Source organism: Polistes dominula, unplaced genomic scaffold, assembly GCF_049000335.1.
Source record: "Polistes dominula isolate Pdom_NZ unplaced genomic scaffold, Pdom_raw_medaka contig_73, whole genome shotgun sequence".
NCBI lineage: Eukaryota > Metazoa > Arthropoda > Insecta > Hymenoptera > Vespidae > Polistes > Polistes dominula.
Window position 1 is genome coordinate 8,590,412 of NW_028300951.1, and position 21,825 is coordinate 8,612,236.

Here is a 21,825-nt window from a genome sequence, read left to right on the forward strand (position 1 = left end):
TATATATACATGCATACATTTACTTATTCTTTATATTATAAAATATAAGTGACATAAAAAATAATTAAATTAAAATTACAAGAAGCTATTTATTAAAAGCGTATATGTAAGTTTATACTTTAAAATTACATCTTTTTACTTTTATTTTCTAATTTACTAAGATCTCTAAAGATTTGTTTTTTATTTTCCTTTTGTCTCCTTAATTTGTTAGCTTCTTCTACTCTAATTCGCGCTTTAAGAGCTTTTATCCTTTCTGTCGTAGCTTTTTTAAGTTTCTGTTGCTTATCCGCATATGCCGTTCTAATCATTTTCATAAGACGTGCCACATTTTCTTCTTTAGCGTCTCGCACCACTGCAACTCTATTTTCTGCAAATTTAGTCTTACGCGATTGTGGATCAGGTCCAAATTTAGGTTTGTCTTTGTAGGGAAGTTCTTTTTGTAAATTACGTGGTATTATCAAGGGTTTAAATACTTTCACTTTTCTTTCAATAGGAGTGTAAAGCGAATCAGTATTAACAGTTGCATGAATATTCTTTTCTCGTTTTAATTGACCAGTTGTTTTCATACCACGCCATTGATTCTTTTCAGCAGGAGGTAACAAAAGTGACGTTACAGGATTATAGAATTTAGGTACATCGATTTTGTACCAGGTACGACAGAAAACTATATCGCTCAATAATATTTTATCTTCAAACGTAGCACGAAAACAACCTGCTGGTTTAGAAACTGCTTTCTTTATTTGACCACGAATACCGGAAACTGTTCTAATCTTGGCACCTTCAAATTTAGCTACTTCTAAAGTGCTATTAAACATATCCTTGATAAATGCAGTCTTTTTGTAAATTTTCATTGGAACACCAGTGAGTTTTAATTTTTTCATTATTTGAGTACTCTTATCCATTTCTACGATAGATCCAGTAGCTACTATTCTAAAACCTGGTTCTCTTGTAGCAATATTTTGAACAGCAAGAACTCCAGTACCTTGTGGTGTTATAGGTCCCCAAAAATGTGCCATACAAGCAACATGTTCTGGTGTATATTTTAACATTCTACTACGTAGATTATCTTCTAATTTAGCATAAATTGGTAATGTTTGGAATCTTCTCCAACCTACAGAAAGAATTACAGGATCTTTGCTTTTCAAAATTCTTGGATACCATCTGTGTTTTTTAATTCGTGTTTGCACGTAACCGATATTTTCTTCTCCGTGCAATAATCCTCCAATTATAAGCGGATATGATGGATCTAAGTTTATAATCATTTCACAAGGAACACCTTGTATTTCTACACGTACATACATTCCTGGACGATAACCTTCTAACTGAACTCTAACATCATCATCTATTCCTTCGAATTCTGATTTGTTTATTTCTGCTTGTTTGTCAACTTCTTGTCTCAATTCGTCATAATATGTTTTTGTTTCTCCATTATCATACTCAGCATTGAACTGTTCTTTGAGTTTTCTTTTTTTCTCAAGAAGCTGTTTCTTTTCATCTAATTCATTTTCTTTTGATGGTTGAGTATCATCTGCTTTATGTTTCTCCCCTGTTTCTAAATCCTCAAAATCTCCGTATATTTCATTTTCATCCATATCATCTAATTTTAAAAGTTCCTCTGCATCTTCTGATTCTTTCCATTTGCCAGTAACAAAACAATTAACTAACAATACTTTATTGTCCTCTTCCAACCAATCTCGGGAAGGTTTTGTGGAAAAGAACACACTTTCTTCCAAATTTTGTAATTCACGTTCTTGTAATTTTTGTTTTTGTTTTTCTTGTACAACTTTAAATATTCCGCCAACAGATTTGTTATCATCATCATTATCTTCTTCTTCTTCTTCTTCATCTTCTTTATTATTACTTTGTATACCTTTGTCAAATACTCCATAAACAATTTTCATTAAACTTTTATTATTTTCTTGACGATTTCTAAATGCTTCTTTGGCCTTATCGACTAAATTAGATTTCCATTTAAATTCATCTGCAACTTCTTCCTCGCTTTCATAACCATCATTATCTTCTTTCATTGATTCTTCTTCAAAATCATTATTATCGTTATCAGAATGATCCATTTCTAAGCCACCACGAGAATCGGTGTCACTAAGCTCGTCAAAACTTTCATTATCGCTTTCATTTTTACTTATATCTACGTCTTTTTTATTTGAACTTTTGTCAAAAAGACTGAGAACTTCTGTAATTTTATTCTTTACTCGAATATCAGATTCTTTACTTAAAGAATGGTAGACTTCTACCTCAGTTTTATTTTTTACTTCTTTATTATTATCATCTTTATCTTTGTTATCAATATTAGAAGAATTAATGGTTTTCTTTTTCTTTCTGGAGGATAAAAGTAAATCCTGACTTTTTCTTTTAGTACCTTTTTTAATTGTATTCTCTTCTGTGTCATCTTCATCATCTTCATCGTCTTCATCGTCTTCATCGTCTTCATCATCTTCATCATCATTCAATTCTTCTTTATCATCGTCATCACCATCTTCTTCTTCGCTATTATCAGAATCCGCATCCAAAGATGCTGCAGTTTCATTTGAATCCGAGAAAATAACTTTCCTTCTTATTCTTCCATTCTCTTCTACATTCTCACCAATATAATGAGATTGAAAATCTTCATTAACATCCTGAGATTTAATAGGTGCAGCATCACTAAATAATTGTAGTTCACTGTGTTGTAACTTTTGATCTAAAGTTTCTTGAGTTTCCATCAATGCACCAGCTAAACCAGTATCCTCATCTTTGTGCGAATGACTACCCGCTAATTCAACATAAACTGCATCCTTATCATAAACAATCCCACCGATACCAGAAAACGGTGCATATATTAATCTTTCCTTTTCTACTAATGCACGTTTCTTCAATTGTTCGGGAAGAGGACATGGATCAGATAAAAAGCTTACATCTTTAATTCTAAGATCACCGCATCCAGGAATATGAATGGAAGATTCTTTAATTAAAGGCACTCCTCTAACATACCTGTAAAAAAAATTATACGAACATTTTTATACAATCTAATAAAACATCAGGCAAATATTAAATAATAAAATATAAAATTATACATACCCATATAAACATATTGTCCTATCAACCTTAGGATTTTTCCTTATCAATTCAGGCAATGTTAAATCTTCTATTCTATCAGCAAGAATATAAGGATGCGAAGTACGCCATGTCAATGGTCTAAATTTCATCACCGATATAAATCTAGCCAAATTTTTAATTTCAGTTCGAAGATATTCCTCATGAATTAATCCAGAAAGATAAAATAATTTAGCACCTGAGTATACTTCGGTCCAAAATCTATGTTTCAATATTTTCTTCGTTCTTCTCAATTGTTTAGCGTTTTTAAATAAATCTAAATGAGTTAATACACCCATGACTCTGGGCATACCATGAACTTGACAAATATTAAGAAATTCAAAGACCTCCATTTCAAAACCAAAAGATGCATCGACTAAGAGTAAAACCAAATCGGCTACTTTTGCTATATCAATCATACAACTTATGTCGTTGTTACATTCCATAAATGTAATCCTTCTTTTCTTACCAGAAACTACAGTGACAGGACCAATTATATTAGTCAATGGTTGCTTAACATAACTTTTAATTAAACATTGTATAAGCAATGATTTCCCAACTTTGGGTGGTCCAACTACTGCGACTAGAATTGGTGGAGGTTCTAATGGTGTTCTATCTACTAAAGGTATATGTTGTTTTTTAGTTTCAATATCCTGCTTACGTCGAAATCGTCGCTCAGCTTTAATTGCTGAATTAAATGTAAAAGCTTTCGGATTCTTCTGTTTATCGGTTAATTCTTGAACATGTGGATTTTTAGCTTTCTTCTTCTCAGCTTTACGACCAGCATTTCGTTCTCTATGCGTTTTATGTTTTACAGTATCTTCTTCGTTCAACATTTTGTCACACTTTTACACTTTCTAGATTTATTTCATTAATATTACAAAATATTTACCATATTTTACACTATTTTTAATTGTTTTATTTACTTTACTTACTCGCCTTACTCGTAATATCACACAACATGTGACTCTCATCAAAATAGGTTAGGTTTGATGCTTTCAGAAAACTATATCGATAAAGAAGAATCGAGAGTGCTATCGAAGCGTCACAAATTTGAACTTACCGTATGTCGATATTATCCTATTGATTTACCGACACTCCGCGAAACTGTTTTACCAACAGTCTCATTTATATTTTATAACTTTTTCAATGAAATTATGAATAAATAATTATAATTAAAAAATATTTAATCATAAGACATTAATAATAAATAAGTAAAAATTTAAATTGTTATAAATCGTGTGAAATGATTAAATAAGTTATTTAATTATTAATTAAAAATTTAAATTCAGTCATTGATGAATTTCTTCGTAGATACTCAATAAATTACGGATTTTATAGAAAAAAATCATTGACAAATTATTCCATAGATACACTTGAATATACAATTGTATTCCCATATGAATTTCTACTTTTCTTATGTTAAATCTGCAACGAAATATGTCAATAGATTGGCCAACTGTTAAATTACGATGACGAAAAATTATCGCGTTACTTCTGAGGACATACATTATCCATTTGAAACCGCACAATACTGCTGGTCGATTGGAAAGTCATCGATCATGTATCTTAATTTGTACAATGACGAGTGATATTGTAAAATTTGAGAGGATGATCGATCGTTTTATGTTCTTTGAACAAATTGTTTCTTTGCAGCAAGTTAGCTTATATTTCGCATGTTCATCAAACGTGAAAAAAATTGCTTCATTATTTATTTATTATTATTGAAAAAAAATATAATTATATTTTATTAATTCATTATAATGTAATTTACGTATAGTATGTTTGTGATACATGTGTGTGCGTATGTGTAAATGTGAACCAACAAAAAAATAAGAAAATACAATTTAATGAATCTTTCTTCGTTGTAACTTACACACGTAAGTTTATAACACGTAAACGGTGTTCCGGTCTGTCAAACAAGGCGGACAGCTGTCACCTTTTAAAATCACGCTTAAAAAAATCGTTTTAATATACGATTCTGTGCGGTATGCACTTGTCTACAATTGACTGGCCTCTAACCAAAACGAATTGCAATGACGATTGGGGTGGATTTTTAAATGGAACATAATTTCAGGCTGCGAACATTCCCATTGCAATAAATGCTCTTAGTATGTACACATATACACCATATATATACAACATTTATGTATATATAATTGTATATAAAAAGTAATTAATAGTATTATAGTTTGCTTGAAAAGTATGTGCTAATTATTATTTGTAATATGAAATATATTTTTTTCTTTAAATCTACACCAATTTTCCAGACAACCCATTACTATAATATAGTAATTCAGAATTTTAAGTTACAGTATTTTCTTTTTTTTTAATTTTTACTACCTCAATTAGTGGTATGTTAAATTAAGAAAGCATTGATTTAACGTATCGTAGAACATACATAATTTCGTAATTCGTAATACAAACCCAAAGTATGATCTAACGAACCACTTAATTGACTTACAATTATTAATAGTTTACGAAGATAATTTAATTTAACGCAATAATGCATTTTAAGCATCAATTAACGTGATATATCCACTACTACATCGTCATTCAATCGTGTCTCGTTATTCACCGACAATTTAATCGTATGGGGAATCGAATAGGAACGCACAGATGGTACCTACGATCGAACAACCGAAGCTTGACTTTTGGAAATCTGGAAACTTGCGTGATTGTCTGGCATAGTGCCGTACTTAATTGGTATACTAAAACGTTTAGAAGAAAATCTAAATTAATTTATCTATCCTATTAGGAATAAGTCTAACGTTTTGTTCGAGTCACGTACGATTCGTAAAATTTGTCATCGAATTTTCTTAGCGATCAAATAAATTATTTTTCAAATTGTATGGGGTTCGATAAAAACAAAAAATAAAAATTAATACAAATTTATAAATCGAATTTTTCTTTTTTTTAATCGTATCTATTTAAATAAGAAATTAAAAATAAAATATCTGGATATAGGATTGAGGTCAATGAGAGATATTGGTTTGATATAAGTTGAATCATGGTCAAGATTTACGATCCAAAACAAGTGAGAGATAGTTGTAATAGAAATATCAGTAACTGCCTGATGCGTGTAATATAATCGGTAATAAATTCATATTTTCGTTGGTATATAGGACAAGAAAGCACGAGCAACAAATCGTAAAGTATAAGAATAAGTTCAGAATGACCAGAGGGCGTGAATTTGTCGATAGTGAACAAGGTGTCCGGCAGAAAAACAGACAATGTCACCCAATTATCGAACGATTGTCCCACAGTCCCAACTGTCAATGCTGGTCAAGTGTTGTCCGATCGGGGGAGTGACTGACCATCCTTCCAATCTAACTTTTACACCCTCCAAAACCTAAGTATTCTTGACAACAAGATAAATATATACTAGATATCCTGTAACCATAGATTATATTTGTTAAGATTTTCCTATCACTATGACTGTATAGGTTTGATTGATTATAAAATGTTTTAATTGTAAAATGTATCTTTGAAGAAATTAATCAATGCAAGTATTTAAGAATAAGAAGTAAAGTTATATCAACGATTGTCAAATTATTATTCTAGATGATACAAAGTATATTGAATGAGTTTATCGATGATTTTTATTCATGATACAATATTTAAAGAAATATTGATTAAATTATACTCGTGAATACAAAATTTTGTTTCATCGTTTTATTTCAAAAAGTAAAACAATTGATAAATACATCGACGCGATTTTTATGAAATCTACTCGACGTGACAAGTAAAACGATATGAACGATATCGAATAGTAGTATATATACATTTGTCGGAAGTGTCCACCCTCCAATCGACTGTTTTTGCAAGTAGAATAGAATATATATATATATATATCTTCAGAATTCATTTTCCTATACCGCAATACGTAATTTTATGCATGTTTGCTTTACGAATGAGGGTGGGGGATATATATATATATATGTAGCTAAGAGCTATAGAAACTCCTGTATGTATATCGTGCAAGAAAAAAAGATTCTCTATCGATTGTTTGTTCAGAATATGGACTGACCAGTTGACCAACAACAACAAAAAACTGCACTCAACTTTACCGTCTTCGTATGAATACTTGCAAATGTATATATATATATATATATAACATTTCAATTAATATTATTAGAAAAATATTTATTTAAGATATTATTACGAATTCAAGGAAATTATTTTTATACGAAAAAGAGAGAAAAATAAATTTATAAATTTACAACAAATGTATGTTATTTGTTTTTTGGGTCAGGGGTAGAAAATGGGGGAAGAGAGGGAGACGTATTTTTCTGTCTCTGTTACTCTTCTTATATCGAGCTAGGATTTAATAAGTACCATTCATCGAGATATGTCTTTGGCTTACTTAAAACTTCACGTTGCTCTTTTTGTCTCGAATGATACACATACTTAAGCACACACGCGCGCGCGCGCGTGAGAGAGAGAGAAAAAGAGTACACACAAAACGCGAGGAACACTTCGATTTGTGCCACGTGACTTCACGTGCAGAAGTCGCGTGCAGACCGGAAGCAAGAGCCGGATACTTTAGCCTGCCTCACGGTTCCGAGACACGGAACGATATAAGTCATCGATATTGTGACCTGCACAAATTTTAATGCTCCCGTGACTCACTTCAAACGATAGATTTTTTCTTTGTAATTTTTTATTATTATTATTACTTTTTTTTCTTCTAAAAAAAAAACCAATTAAAAATATTAACACAAAAAAGACAGTAGCGGAAGGGGGTAGGGGATAAAAATGGCTGACAGATCTTATTTTCCTATTTTTATCTAAGAAAAATATTATAATTTTTGTACTACGAATATATTAATTTTTAACAGTGATAACAAACATCGATGATGATCAAAGAAATATTTGTTTCTTTTTTTTTCGATAAAAATATTTTTAACAAAAAAATAATTGATCATTATTTTTGTTTGTGTGTATTATTTTTATATATGTATATATAAAATAAATATGTTATTAAAATAATTTAGAACGGTATTAATATTAACTCTCATGTCAGTAATGGCGGGATAAAGATCGGTGACGATAGTATTACCCGTGGGAATTCTGTACCCTTTAATAATAAGAGGGTAAACCTCGTAAAGGGGTGCAAAGGGATACTACATAATACGAAGAATACGAAAGAAGAATGGAAAGGGAAAAATAAAAAGAAAAAAAATGAAAAAGAATAAGAATAAGTAGAATAAGAAGAATAAGAAGAAGAAGTACCCAAAAAAGGTAACCAGAATCTGGACCACACGTAGCGACGAATAATGGTTGATCACGAGTCGTTCAAAAATAGTCGCGTGCCATCGCGTGATCCACATTTCTTTCTTGTTTTTTTTTTTGCTTTTTTTTTTCAATCTTTCTTATTTCTCTTTCAAAGAAACGCGTGGCTTATTTGACTAATTTTGCTTAATTCTAATTTTGATTTAAGCCCGTTCGAAGATTAAAACAATTAAACACACACACACACATTCATTTTTAATATAACTAATAATAAATAATATTATAATATTGATTACGAATTTTAATATTACAACATTAGATCGTAATTTCAACAATTTAGATCAAAAAAAATCAATAACTGTTTTAATAATGATTATATTAAACATTGCTAAATGACAAAAAATTGTTCTTAATGTTAAATAATCTTATGTTTTGTTTTACGTATCAACGTGTTCTTGTACGAATAAATCAAACGTAATTTTTTTATTTCTAAGTTGAAATTTTCGTAACAAATTCGGCACGTTTGAAGTCAACCACGTAAATGATTGGGATATTTATAGAAAAAAAAATTAAAAAAAAACAATTGTTTAAATTAATGAGCAAACGTTTTTACTTACAATGACGTAGTAGATGATCGACAAACGTTTTATAATCACAACCGGTCGATCGTTACTGAAAAGTTAACAATACGATTAGTCAGCTTGGTTCCCAGGCACACGGTGGTAGCTAGCAATAATCGTGCGAGCGCGTGCTGCATACGATTCCTGTGTGAACTTTATCGTGATCGCACCCTCCCCACGGTTCACGATCACCTACTCTTCTCAAATCTCCCTCCTTTAACCCCCCTACATCCCACACCCCACCCTCACCCTCGCCCTCACCCCGTTATTAACGCGTTACGATGTCCAGTACTTTGCGATAGGTCGGTTGTCCGTGTATTTACATGTGTGTCTGTGTATGTATATGTGCGTGGATACTCGTCAATCCAAGACCCCAGAACTAGCTTTCGACGCGTGTATGCACGCGTCTAACTTGAAAGAAGGGTGAAGAGGAGGACAGGCAGGCGGAGGTGGCCAGTGGGTGTGGGAGAGAGTGAGACCAATCTAGGGTGCCCGTCCAAGTGATTTCATGGTGGCGCACGTATCAATTTAAGGGATCGACGAAGGGATAACTACTAAGATTCTCGACTTATCGCCTAGTGATATTTTGTCGTTACTTAAACTTAACAAATCTTTATCTTTAACATTAACTCGTTAATATGTCGAATAATAGAAATTATCTATAAATAATACATTTATTTTTTTATTTATATATTAGGAATATCAATAAATTCGCGTATGTATGTGTGTGTGTGTGTGTGTGCTTTATTTTTTCTAAACAAATAATATAGGAAGAAATCTCACGAACTTATCTGGTCAATTTAATATTTCTAAATTGGTAAGAACTATTTTTATGGGCAACCCAATAAATTTGTTAGACGAATATGTGTAAAATAATAATAGATAAGAGTCTCTAATCGAATGTAATAAGATAAAAGATAAGAAAAGACGACTCCTGAATAAAGAAAGGAAAAAATAGGATAGGTGGAATGGAGTGGGTAGGAGAGGGGGTATTTTTGATAGGAAAAAAGTGTGCACACCGCGAGTAGAGGAAGCGCCACAGGCGTTCCCACGAAAATCGCCCCTTCCTGATCTCTCAGCTAGTTCTCCCTACCCCCCTTCTCTCCCCTACTCTACCGAATGTTCATGTAAAAGTCCCTACTTCTTGTTTTCTCTCTTTCCTCTTCCCTGCTATAAGTCTCGCCTTTGATCCATGGGGTCCCAGCTAAAGCTTTCACCTTGGAGGAAGAGAAGAAACCCATAGGTCCCCCCACTCCAAAAATATATATAACAGGAGTTCCCCCACTACTGGGCTTGAAACGGGGCACGCGGCTCGTGTGCCGTCCCTGGGTCCTCCCGCACACGACATACGTCCGCCGCCACGCGACTGATACACACGCGTGCGGGAGCTGGCTAGTACCGGACAGTGTAACAGCAGCAGCATCAGCACCATCAGGAGAAGTAACACAACCGGCAATACGCATATTGTACTACTATAACCTTCTATATTCCTTCGCGACAACGGGAATACAGTGCATCCGCGAAGAAGTTCCTCGCGGTCGCCACCAACTTAACACCCAAATCCTGACACGCGACCTCAGGAAGCTGTGCCACGTGTGAACCTTACGATCAAACAAGTGCAGAAGATTTTTTTCATTTTTTATCGTTGTTAATCGTTTGCAACCTTGTTTTGTACAATTTTCATCGTTTTAACCCTTTTTATTTTTAATTTTTGATTAGTGACATTTTATAAGTGTGATCTTGTCGATATAATGATCGAAATAAATCTAAACACGGTGTATTATTACGGTGGTGAATTATTAAATAATTAAATAATTAAATTATAAATAATTAAATTCTACGTTTGATTCACAGAAACGATTGATTATTAAGGACAATATTTAACGATCGGTGGCACCCTTTGCTTGGTACTGCAATGCGACTGGTATGACACTTGATCCATTTAACAGAAGCATCGTTATGGGATCGATATTTTATACTAGATAACACCTACCAGCTTGGAAAAGTTAACTTTTCTGATAATCGTGGAGACACTTCACTGCCACTTATACAAATTTAACTTTTAACGGAACAACTGCCAGCTCTAAGTCTTCCAATTTTCTATAGACGTTTTCTCGTTTCTTGATTATTCTTCGATATAAATTTATCGTAAATAATTGTTTTTAAAAAAAGAAAAAAACACAAAAATCGTGAGAAAATGTGGCGAGTAGTAGTAGCATGCTCAGACGAGAACAGTACGCTCTTGTCATCGGACATTACTTCTGGTGCAGTAGGGCCAACACATTTACCGTCCGGTCATCATTGGGGTTATCCACCACCACCTCATCACCATTACCAACCGCAACATCCCGACATGCGTCATCATCACGATATGAGACCACCACCTCCTGACCTTCGTCATGCACCACCACCACCGCCACCACCGCCACCACCACCTTCTAACATTAACGATATCAGGAATCACGAAATGCAAAGACCCGATCTTAGGCATCAAGAGATGCAAAGACATCAGGAAGCACAAAGACATCAGGATATGCACAGATCGGAAATTGTCAGACATCAGGATATTCGACACAATGATGTCAGGCATCAGGACATGTCTGGTATGAGACCTGATATTACAGAAATGAGATCTAATCACGAATATTCCGATATGAAAATGGATGAAATGAGATCCCAAGATGCTAATCAACAACAGCAGCAACAGCAACAACAGCAACAACAAAATCAAGCTCATCAACAAAGGAATCTCAAAAGAGCTATGAGCGATTCGGATTGTGATGACGTGTTTTCCGAAGAAAGTGGTAAAGAACCGTAAGTATATATTTCTATTTCAATGCAGTAATATTATAGGAATAACCTTGACTTTAGAAAATGACTGTTCGATCGATGCACGTAATACATACGTACAACTATAAACGGCTATAATTGGTCGCTATTTTCCATATATCCTATATATTTATATATATTATACATCATTTAACTTACGAAGAATTTGAAACATAATCGATAAAATAGTTTAATTGATTTTCTAAACAATGGGGATAAAGAAAAAGAATCAACCAAAATTCATTTCACTCAAAAAACGATCAAGGATTTGTATACATGTATATATATATTTCTTTGTTTGTTTTTTCGTTCGTTCGTTTTAGATGCAATTCACCCGGAGGTGATTCCTGTCAGCACGCATCACGAAAACGGAGGAGAGGAATGATAGAGAAGAAACGTCGCGACAGAATAAACGCATCCCTCGGAGAACTGCGAAGATTGGTGCCTGCAGCAGCTCGAGACCCTCACAGTGCGAAATTGGAAAAGGCTGAAATACTTCAGCTTACCGTTGAACATTTGCGTACTCTTAGAAACAAGGGTAAGTTTATATATATATATATATGTATATATACACAACTTTTAGAAATAACTCTAACCTTTCCTGACTAATCCTTCAAAATATGTAATAGTAAGCCTAGCACATACACACACACACACAAATAATAACACTTGCCTCGAATATAAACGGTAAGGCTAACGGTTATCTGAAAACTATCAAAATCCGTTTGAAAATAGGATATACATGTGTATACGTAATAATGGATCTAACTGTTATTTCAAATAACGGAACTGTTGAAGTTGAGCGCAAGTTCTTCCATTTCCTTTTCTCAGTTTTTTGATTCACAGCTTGTCCTCAACCCTTTTTTCGGAGATATTGCACCCGGGTTTCCTTTAACAGTACATTCCAAAAAAAAAAAGCAACGAACAAAAGGTGCTACGTAATGATAATGATGATAATGATGTTCAACATAAAAAAATGATTATGCTACTTTTTTTTTTTATTTTCAAAGTCAATCAATACTTTAATCTAGATAACAATTCTCGTTTTATCTCGTGTCGCTTAACTAAGCGTATACTTTATTACAAACGTATTCGCGGTTGATCGGACATAATCGATCAATTGAAGTTTTAAAAGAGTTACTTTCAAAGTCAAGGACGATGCAAATCTCAACCTGCATTCTGTTGCAGTAGTATATTATCGTATTTTCTTTCGTATCCAATCACTTCCTCCTGTTTCTCTCTCTTTCTGTTTCTTTTTACAGCCGTCATTTGCCGATTCTTTTTAAACCGGAAGACACCTGTTGACCGCGCTCTGAGAAACGGTAATTCCATAACCGAATGACCATCTGTCGTTTCGTATAGATTTTCCTCGTTAAAATGTATTCAAACGTTTAAAACAAAACAAAACAAAAAGAAAAAAAATTAAACTCGATGTTGCATTAATTAAAATACTTTTTGTTTCTCGTACGTGCGAATAATATTAAATCATTAACCCGTATACGAGGGAACAACACAATTTATAAAACAAAACGAAAAATATACTCCTTGGAAATGCAATACTCCATAAAAAAAATAAATAAAAAAATAAAAAGAAAAAAAAGAGGAAGAGAGAAATAGCTAACTGTAAACATACGGCGGATTCAATAAAGTTTATATTTATAATAACGTCGATAAAAAAAAAATAAAAAAAGAAATCAAACGATCGGGTGACAAATTTCGAGGAAAGAATCGTTCGACCGTGAATGACTATTTTAACCTAAGTAAATAAATAAATAAATAAATAAATAAATATAATTAGAATAAAATTTATTTAAAAAATCAATTGATCAGAACGTTTGGTACTTAAAAAAAAGATATTCTTTTTTATTATTGTATTTTTCAATATCCATATATATATATCGATTTATCGAACGTATAGAAAGAAACAAAACAAAACAAAAAATAGATCGTAAGATTCGAGGCAGGTTTTGCGATATTTCTTAAACAAATCCATGAATCCTTCCAAATCCTTGTCATGAATCCCTCCTCCGAAGCAACAGCAATAACAGCAGCAGCAGCAGCAGCAGCAGTAGCAGGTGCTGAATCCAACTGGAAGATCCTGTGGGAAGCACAGGAAGTCAACGACTCTTCCTCGATGGCGTTCCCACGATTGGTGGCGGTACGATAAAGAGAGAAAGAAAAAGAGAGAAAGAGAAAAGAAGTGAGAATGTGTTAGCGTATACGTGTAGGGTGGGCTCGTACTAGCACCCCTCATGAAGAAGGCGCTGAGTTGCCAGCAGCGGACCGGGGCAGATGTCGAACTCTGTGGGAAACCAGCTACCGAGTTCTACACAAACTCACACATTTACTCACAATTTTTCTTTTGCAATTTGTGAACAATCTTGAGAATATATTTCTATCTTCTATTCTTCTAGGTATTTGTCAATCTATAAAATAATGTTTTTTGTCTTTTTTTTCGCAAAATTTCTTGCTATGTTATATATTAATAATAATTATATTATTAAGGTGAAACAATTAAACGTTATTACATGCATGATACAAATAATTATTATAATTATATAAAAAATTAAATATTTTAAATAATAATATAATCATTTAATTTTTAATATATTAAAAAATATATTCATTTAATTTTATTGCAAATATAAGTACGGTCCTATGTGTTTCTATAAAAGGAATAAGATTCCTATAGAAATAGTAACTATCTAACACACTAATAGAACTTACAACGTCGTGGGACAGAAGCTAGTATTTCGAATTGGCGTGCAAGCTCTTTGCATGTGGCTCCTCAGGTCTATGGGGGTCTAAACGGTTCCCACGCTACCTGTCCCATTGCCCCCACCCTATTACGATACAATACCCCTCCGACTGGCAAAGCCAAGGCTTTTAGTACATCTGAACACTCTCTTTCTCTAATACACTCGTTCAGTAAGAAGGCATTGTGATGTTCTGACACGAAAACTTCTACGCATCTTAGCTTACAATAATAATAAACCTATCGCAAAATTTCCCTTTTTTCTCTTCTATTCTCTTTTTATACACACACACATACACATACATATATATACACATGTACATATATCTTACAAATCATTGATCATTGATCATTATTCTGTCTCAGGACCTGACGGATACGACAGTACAAAGTTAGCTATGGATTATCATGCTGTTGGTTGGAGTGAATGTGCCGCTGAAGTTGGTCGTTATCTCGTAACTATGGAAGGTTTAGATGAAAGGGATCCATTAAGGTTACGACTCCTTTCACATCTTCAAAGTTTTCATCGAGAACATCCTGCCGGGCCGCCACCTTCAACTGGTGTTCCTGGTCCTGCTGTACCTTCGGCAACAACATTAACATCAACCTCATCAGCCAGCAACTATGAACCACCTAGCAGTGTACCCACTGGTATGCCACCAGGAACTGGTACTATGCCACCACTTATTGGTGGTGGTGCATTAGGTTGGAGCCAATATCCTACGCAATACGCACAACAACAAGGCAAACCTTACAGACCATGGGGTGCTGAACTTGCTTATTGAGGATATGATTATTTAGGAGAAACTATATCTTTTGATATTAATTTATAATTTATACATTTTTTTTTCTTTATAGGTTAGGCTCATTTGTTCATTTGTTAACACATTCGCGACCGCTGACGTGAATTCACGTCTTTTCAAGTTCTATTCCTAGTTGCCGCTGACGTGATTCAAGTCATTTTAAATTTTCAAAATTTAATAAAAATAAATTTATATATATATATAAAATTTATATTTATATATTTATATTAATTTTATAATATAAATATATAATATTTAATTTTTAATATATAATATTAATTTAAATATATAATATTTAATATTTAAATATTTATATAAATATATAAATATTTTATATATTAAATTTATATTTAATTATTTCAATATAATATTTAAATAATTACATTTTATTATATTATTATATTTTATTATTTTAATATAGATTTAAATAATTCATTATTTTTTCCGGTACTCATTATTAAAAAAGGAAAAGATGTGCCGGCCGTGAATGTGTTAAGAAGATCTTGATGAGCCAATTTATTAGTTTCTTGTAAATAAGTCATAGTTGTGGTATATTTTGTACAAAAACGATCTCAAAATGTATCTCAGGAATTTGATAAAGATGACAAAATGTTAGGATTGTACGCATAATACGTCCTACAAGTGATATGATGATAGTCATAAATTTAGAAATATTATATATTATATCATATTATATATATATATATATATATATATATATATATTATATTATTTATACAAATTGCCAAAAAAAAAAGAAAAAAAATTAAACGAACAAAAACAAAATAATAGTAATAACAATAATAATAATAAAAATATTATTAATATTTATACGATAGAATGACAATCTTGTACAGTGTAAATAATTGTATATTTATAAGTTTTTCGTTTCGTTTTTTTTTTTTTTTTTAATAATAATAACATTTGCAATGGATTTGAATCTCTTATCGATAGTTGTACGCAGTGTGAATTTTTTAATAATACGTTTTTTTCTTCTTGTTATAAAATTACATTCCTAAAAAACTTATGCTAAATTATGAAAAAAAAAAAAAAAAAATAAGTGCCATTGTACGATCAGTCGATTTTCAAACGCGTATATAAGAGAGACAACGATATTTTTGCAATACGCATATGAATTTTTTAAAATAAAGAAACAAATGCGAAAAGAAAACGATGACTCCGTGTGGGGGAGAGTGTTTCTTTCAATGTTTCTCTTCAATGTTTTATTTTTCGTTCTTCTTTCTTTCATCTTTCCATCTTTGTATCCTTTAATATTAATTTTTACAAAGGTAGTGTAAAAAAAATTGTACGAAGCTTATGGCTAAATTTTTACAGACAGTGTATAGTCCTCTTTTCTTATGCAAACATTCTATTCACAGCTTGCCCACACACAAATCCATAAAATACTCTTATACATGTACACGTACATACACAACACACACATCTCCATTTTATGTATGAGTCCAAAGAACAGAAGAACTCTTGACACCCTCCCTTAGGCTTCCTTCTTTATACGCGAACCAGTTTTACTACGTCTTTCTCTTTCTCTCTCTCTCGTCTCTCGTTAGTTTAGTTCTCGCAACGTAAAATATATGTGAAATATTTTTAAACAAAAAAAAAAAATGAAAAAAACCAAGGAATATAATTACTACTAGAAATTGCATTGAACCTAACACCACCACCACCACCATCACCACCACCCCCTGGTGATTCTTCTCGCGCGAAAGCAATTTTCGAGAATCAGGAATATCGACTAACGACACGTGCCTATTGTTCATATGAAGCTTTAACAAATTTAAGAAGGCTCGTTACCCTCCCACAGTTTTTCTATCCTCAAAGGATTGCATCCCAGACCACTACGAGTAATTGCTAAAGCGTACACGTGTTGAAACCATTATCATCGTTTCCCTTTAGTTCTTTTTCTTCGTTTTTTTTTGCTTTTTTACTTTTTTTTTCTTTTGCAAAACGTTGGAGAGTAGTAATACTGTTTTTTTTTATTTTTTTATTATTTTTTTTTTAAGGAACATTTTAGGAGCGAAATTTTATTTATGAAAGAAAACGATCAATAAATCCGATTTATTGATTAAAATTATTTCTTTTTTTTCTTTTTATTATTATTATTATTAATTTCTATCGGATTTATACAGTGTATCTGGAATATAATAATCATTGTCAAAGGAAATCGGAATTAAACTGATGATATAAAAATAAATTCTTTTTTTTAAATAATTTACACTTCGAACGAAGTAACTGGTTCTAAATATAAATCGTTTAATTCGAAAAATGAAATAATTCCAATAGGCCAAATAATGATTTTAACGATTTTACGATAAAAATAAATTTTTAACGAAATATATGCTGACCTAAATTAAAAGCGACTATTTAAAAAATAATGTAATTTGTCGAAAAGAATAAAAGAAAAAAATATACTATAACAATTTGCATGATATGAAACGGAATTACGTTAAAAATAATACTCGACCAAATTGTATGTCACGGATCGATGAAACCATTCCAGAAAGGGTAATTTAGAAACGGGAAAAATAACTTTTCAAATAAAACAAAAAGGAAAAAAAAAGAAAAAACAGAAAGAAAGAAAAGGAACAAGAGATATTTATCTATAAAATAACATTTGTCTCAAATGGCACGAACAAATAAAAAAAAACTTATCCAACTACTATAGTATAGTAAACTATTGCAAGAAAACTAGGAAAGTTCATGCATATTTGAAAACACGCTAGACGAACAAAAGGAAAGGAATACACTTATACACACGTATATATATATTTATATGTATACATATATACAATAGTCAAGAAGGTGTAAAATTTACACAATGTAAAATTCTGACTTCAGTGATCGCATTTTATTTAATGACGCTGGTGTCCATTACAAAATCGCAGCCTTATCAACGTCTATTCTTACATCTTTCACACATTCAAAAAATACACACTTATTCCAAATACGTTCACATTTAAATATTACATTACATATATGATAAATAGATATATATGTATATTTTTTTATTATATATATCGATTTTAGATTGCAATATTCGACATAAAAATCTTCATTAATCTAAACAAATATATTTTCGTTATTATCAATATTCTTCTTAGTTTTTTAAATAAATTTATTTACTATTGTTAATTGTAGGAAAAAAAATATGTACATACTATATATATGGGGCATAACACGTCAAATCAAGCATTTTTGGACCCTGACCAATTTCGATTTTGATGAAACTTTTTTATCATTTATAAATTAATTGTTCCAAACATCTGAAACTCTGTAGACTTTATTCTTTTAACAGTAGCTATAACTGAGAATTTTTACAGATTTTTGGCTAATATAATTCTGGAATTGCAGCTAGATGAAACATTAGGTTGCTAAATTTTTTCATTAACCCGTTTTCTGATCAAGTTTTGTACCGATGATTTTTCGAATACCCTACATTTTATTCTCGTATTTTAGAAACAAGCAAAATAAAATCACATCCTTTTGAGAAGCCTGTCATAAATATTATAAAAATAAAAATAATAAAGAAGATCCATTAAAGTATAAATTCTAAAACAGATGTGTAAATAAATTAAACATTTTATTAACTAACATATTTAAAATCTTTTGTAAACCTGTGCAAATATTCAATGTTATATTTACTATGGACTTTAAAATATATATATTTCATATTTAGTGTTGATACGTGTGCCTTCAGAAATGCATTTATACATAGATTATAAAAAGCAGGAGGAGAATCAAAAAGGTTTGTTGTTAAATCTAACGAAGATCACCTGTAACAAAAAGAAAACTGTATTAATCATACAATCAATTTATGCAATAGCCTGACATATAAATCGTCCAATTCGCAGATGCACTTTTCAATTTAATTCTCTATTCACTTTTATCAAATATTTATTTACCGTTGCAAGGAAATTAAATTTAAACGCGTGATTTTACATTTACAAAAAGTAAAAAAAAAATAAAAAAGTAAAAGTAAAAATATTAATTTACTAAAGAAAATAATATCCATTAATTATTAAGACTAATACTTTTAAACTGCATTATATAGAAAAGAAAAAATTAAAAATTTAATAACATACGATAGCAGTGAAAAAATCTTAAAGACGAAACAAGAAAAGAGAGATTACTTTAATATTAAAAAACGATAATTAGACTTCAAAATGTAATAATAAGGGAATTTAAATTTTTTGACTCTAACTAACTAAACACATATGCATCTTTTTGACGATATAGACACAAATTTGGTGTTCCAAGGAGATGGAATAGTCCATCATCTCCAATTACAACTAAAAATTAATGACGAGCAAAAAAAAAAATACAATAAAATATAAAATATGACTAAAGAGCCATTCTCTAAAGGTTCGAACTTGCTGTTAAACCTTTGAAAATAACTCAATAGCCTGTAGTTGCCCTCTTGAGCCACAATTAAGTGGGGGCCTCTTCGGCATTAAGCCTCTTCTTTCTTCATTCCTTGAGAACTGCATTTGGACATTTTCTACGTGTAAGCAAGGTAAGATCTTTCATACTACTTTTACAAATTAGCTCATATTTTATTACGATTCTAATTCTCAATTATTAAAAAGTTAATTTACTATTTCCGTTTATTTTTCTAATTCGTGGACCTTCAATGAACTTAAAATTCATTGATCATACACGAGCACATTTAATTGAATGTCCAAGCAGATAATAATTTCCCTCGATGACCTAATAACACTTCGCACCTTTAACGTCAAGTAATAAAATCGAATTGAAATAAATAGTACAATAAATGTATTGCATTTTCTTGCAATACCTTCATTTCATTAATTCGTTATTAATTTATTCGTTAATTATATCAAATATTTCTAGCTGTAAGACAAAATCGCGATAGTGCGTAGTGCTAATCCTGAAGTACTTAAAACTAAGTATCAAATGCATCAAAGAATTTGCGAATTTGATTCGACTCTATCTCGTTTGAGATAAAATCGAAGTAGAAATGAATCTTTCAAATGGTTGCAAATATCTTTGAATCATGATACATAATAAAGATCACAGAATAGTCACAAAATAAATTAACAAATCAAGCATAATAGAATGAGATGATCAAATTTTGTAACAATTCTGTATAAACCAGGAGGCGGAATTTCCACTCCGGAGTGGAAGCAAGAAGTCTAATGCCTTTCCTGGATCCTACCTACTTAAAATTAAAGTTTTTACATTCATTCAAAGAAGTATGCTACCTGCCTGCCTATTACCCATATTTTTACCCATTTTAAGAAAAAACATACATACCCACCCACTCACTCCACGGTTCTCACACATACCACCAGGGTGCAAAAGCCTAAACTAGAGAGCATGCCCCGGGGCACCTCCGACACCCTAGTTCAACCACGTTTTCTAAACTTATATGCTAATGGGTATACGTACGTATTTTGCTGTAATCGACTGCCAAGGCTAATGATTATTGCATAAACAACTAAAGCAAAAAGTTATATACAAGTTATATACTAAGTAATAAACTAGTTATATACAAGTATATCAAAGTTTCCACAAATAAATGCAGTAACTCTACTATGCAAACGAGATTATCAAAAAAAATTAGAAATATTTAATATAAATCTAAGAATACAGAAACGCGTATTTTTCATATCATACGTGAAATGTAGAAGTAGTGCTTTAAGTATTTAATAATGTATTAAATGAATAAAAAATATCGCGAAACGATGTACAATACACACTACCTAATACGCACACACAGGTGTAAAGTACATCGTGCAATCACTAGCACAATAGCAGCCGCCAATAGGGGAAAAAACTAAAACTAAACCCACGCTAACTGTTTCTCACCCATACGTGTAACACCTGGGTACACGCATAGATGAGAACGCAAAAAGTATGGGGGGGAGAAACGGGAGATTAGTATATTAGAAGCTGAAAATCCTGATCTAAAAAATATGATTGAGACATAAACACACAAATATATTTGTATAAAAATTCATCTAAGCGACTAAGGACTCAACAAGTCATTTGGTGAATAATGACTTAAACAAGCGAATGAAAAAAAAAGTTACCCCATATGAAACAATTACAGTTTCGAGTTAAGGATGTATTAAAAGACTCTACAATAATGATGGATATTTTTTGCAAACCTCGGACGACTCCTTTCATTAAGTTGGCTGTTCTAATTAAAGAACTGGGCTTTGAGCCGCCACTTAACTGCCAAAGTCTATCCGTCGCGAATGAGTTTGTCTTCTTGCTCATTTATTTAAAATATCAAAGTATTGATATATCAAAATTAATTTCGATTAGATAAACTATGTACGAAGAAATGCATGTAAGACATTTATTACATGCTTTTAACACGTAATAAAAAAGAGAGTGCATTTATTAATTGCATTATGAATTAAATGAATTTAACCGATGAGACAAGAAAACCTATCCTGAACTAATAATAAAACATATAATAAAATATACAATTTTCATAAGTAATTCT

The 21,825-nt window shown here is 31.6% G+C and overlaps 2 protein-coding genes across 3 annotated transcripts; one reads left to right on the forward strand and one right to left on the reverse strand.

Moving 5' to 3' along the window:
* Nucleotides 1–69: 69 nt before the first annotated feature.
* On the reverse strand, nt 70–9,573 carry LOC107069516 (ribosome biogenesis protein BMS1 homolog). Of its 2 annotated transcripts, none has more exons than XM_015326904.2 (3): nt 8,943–9,573; nt 3,076–7,691; nt 70–2,988 (listed from the first exon to the last, which is right to left on the reverse strand). In XM_015326904.2, exons 2-3 carry the CDS (start codon nt 3,924–3,926, stop codon nt 126–128), a joined length of 3,714 nt encoding a protein of 1,237 aa, XP_015182390.1. In that variant the 5' UTR covers nt 3,927–7,691; nt 8,943–9,573; the 3' UTR covers nt 70–125. The 2 variants fall into 2 exon arrangements, with proteins under 2 accessions (XP_015182390.1, XP_089028451.1); XM_089172325.1 differs by lacking the exon at nt 8,943–9,573 and having other exon boundaries at nt 3,076–3,216; nt 3,290–3,429.
* A 206-nt stretch (nt 9,574–9,779) lies between these two features.
* Hey (Hairy/E(spl)-related with YRPW motif) lies at nt 9,780–20,627 on the forward strand. The gene is made up of 3 exons (XM_015326941.2): nt 9,780–11,759; nt 12,098–12,312; nt 14,896–20,627. Exons 1-3 carry the CDS (start codon nt 11,143–11,145, stop codon nt 15,312–15,314), a joined length of 1,251 nt encoding a protein of 416 aa, XP_015182427.1. The 5' UTR covers nt 9,780–11,142; the 3' UTR covers nt 15,315–20,627.
* The last annotated feature ends 1,198 nt before the right edge of the window (nt 20,628–21,825 follow it).

Excerpts from the sequence above, each read along its gene's own strand:
- LOC107069516 (XM_015326904.2), bottom strand. The coding sequence starts at position 3,926 with ATGTTGAACGAAGAAGATACTGTAAAACATAAAACGCATAGAGAACGA. Across the intron at positions 2,989-3,075 it reads AGGACAATATGTTTATATGG|GTATGTTAGAGGAGTGCCTT; the intron begins GTATGTATAATT and ends TTTTTTTTACAG.
- Hey (XM_015326941.2), top strand. The coding sequence starts at position 11,143 with ATGTGGCGAGTAGTAGTAGCATGCTCAGACGAGAACAGTACGCTCTTG. Across the intron at positions 11,760-12,097 it reads GAAGAAAGTGGTAAAGAACC|ATGCAATTCACCCGGAGGTG; the intron begins GTAAGTATATAT and ends CGTTCGTTTTAG. Across the intron at positions 12,313-14,895 it reads GCGTACTCTTAGAAACAAGG|GACCTGACGGATACGACAGT; the intron begins GTAAGTTTATAT and ends ATTCTGTCTCAG.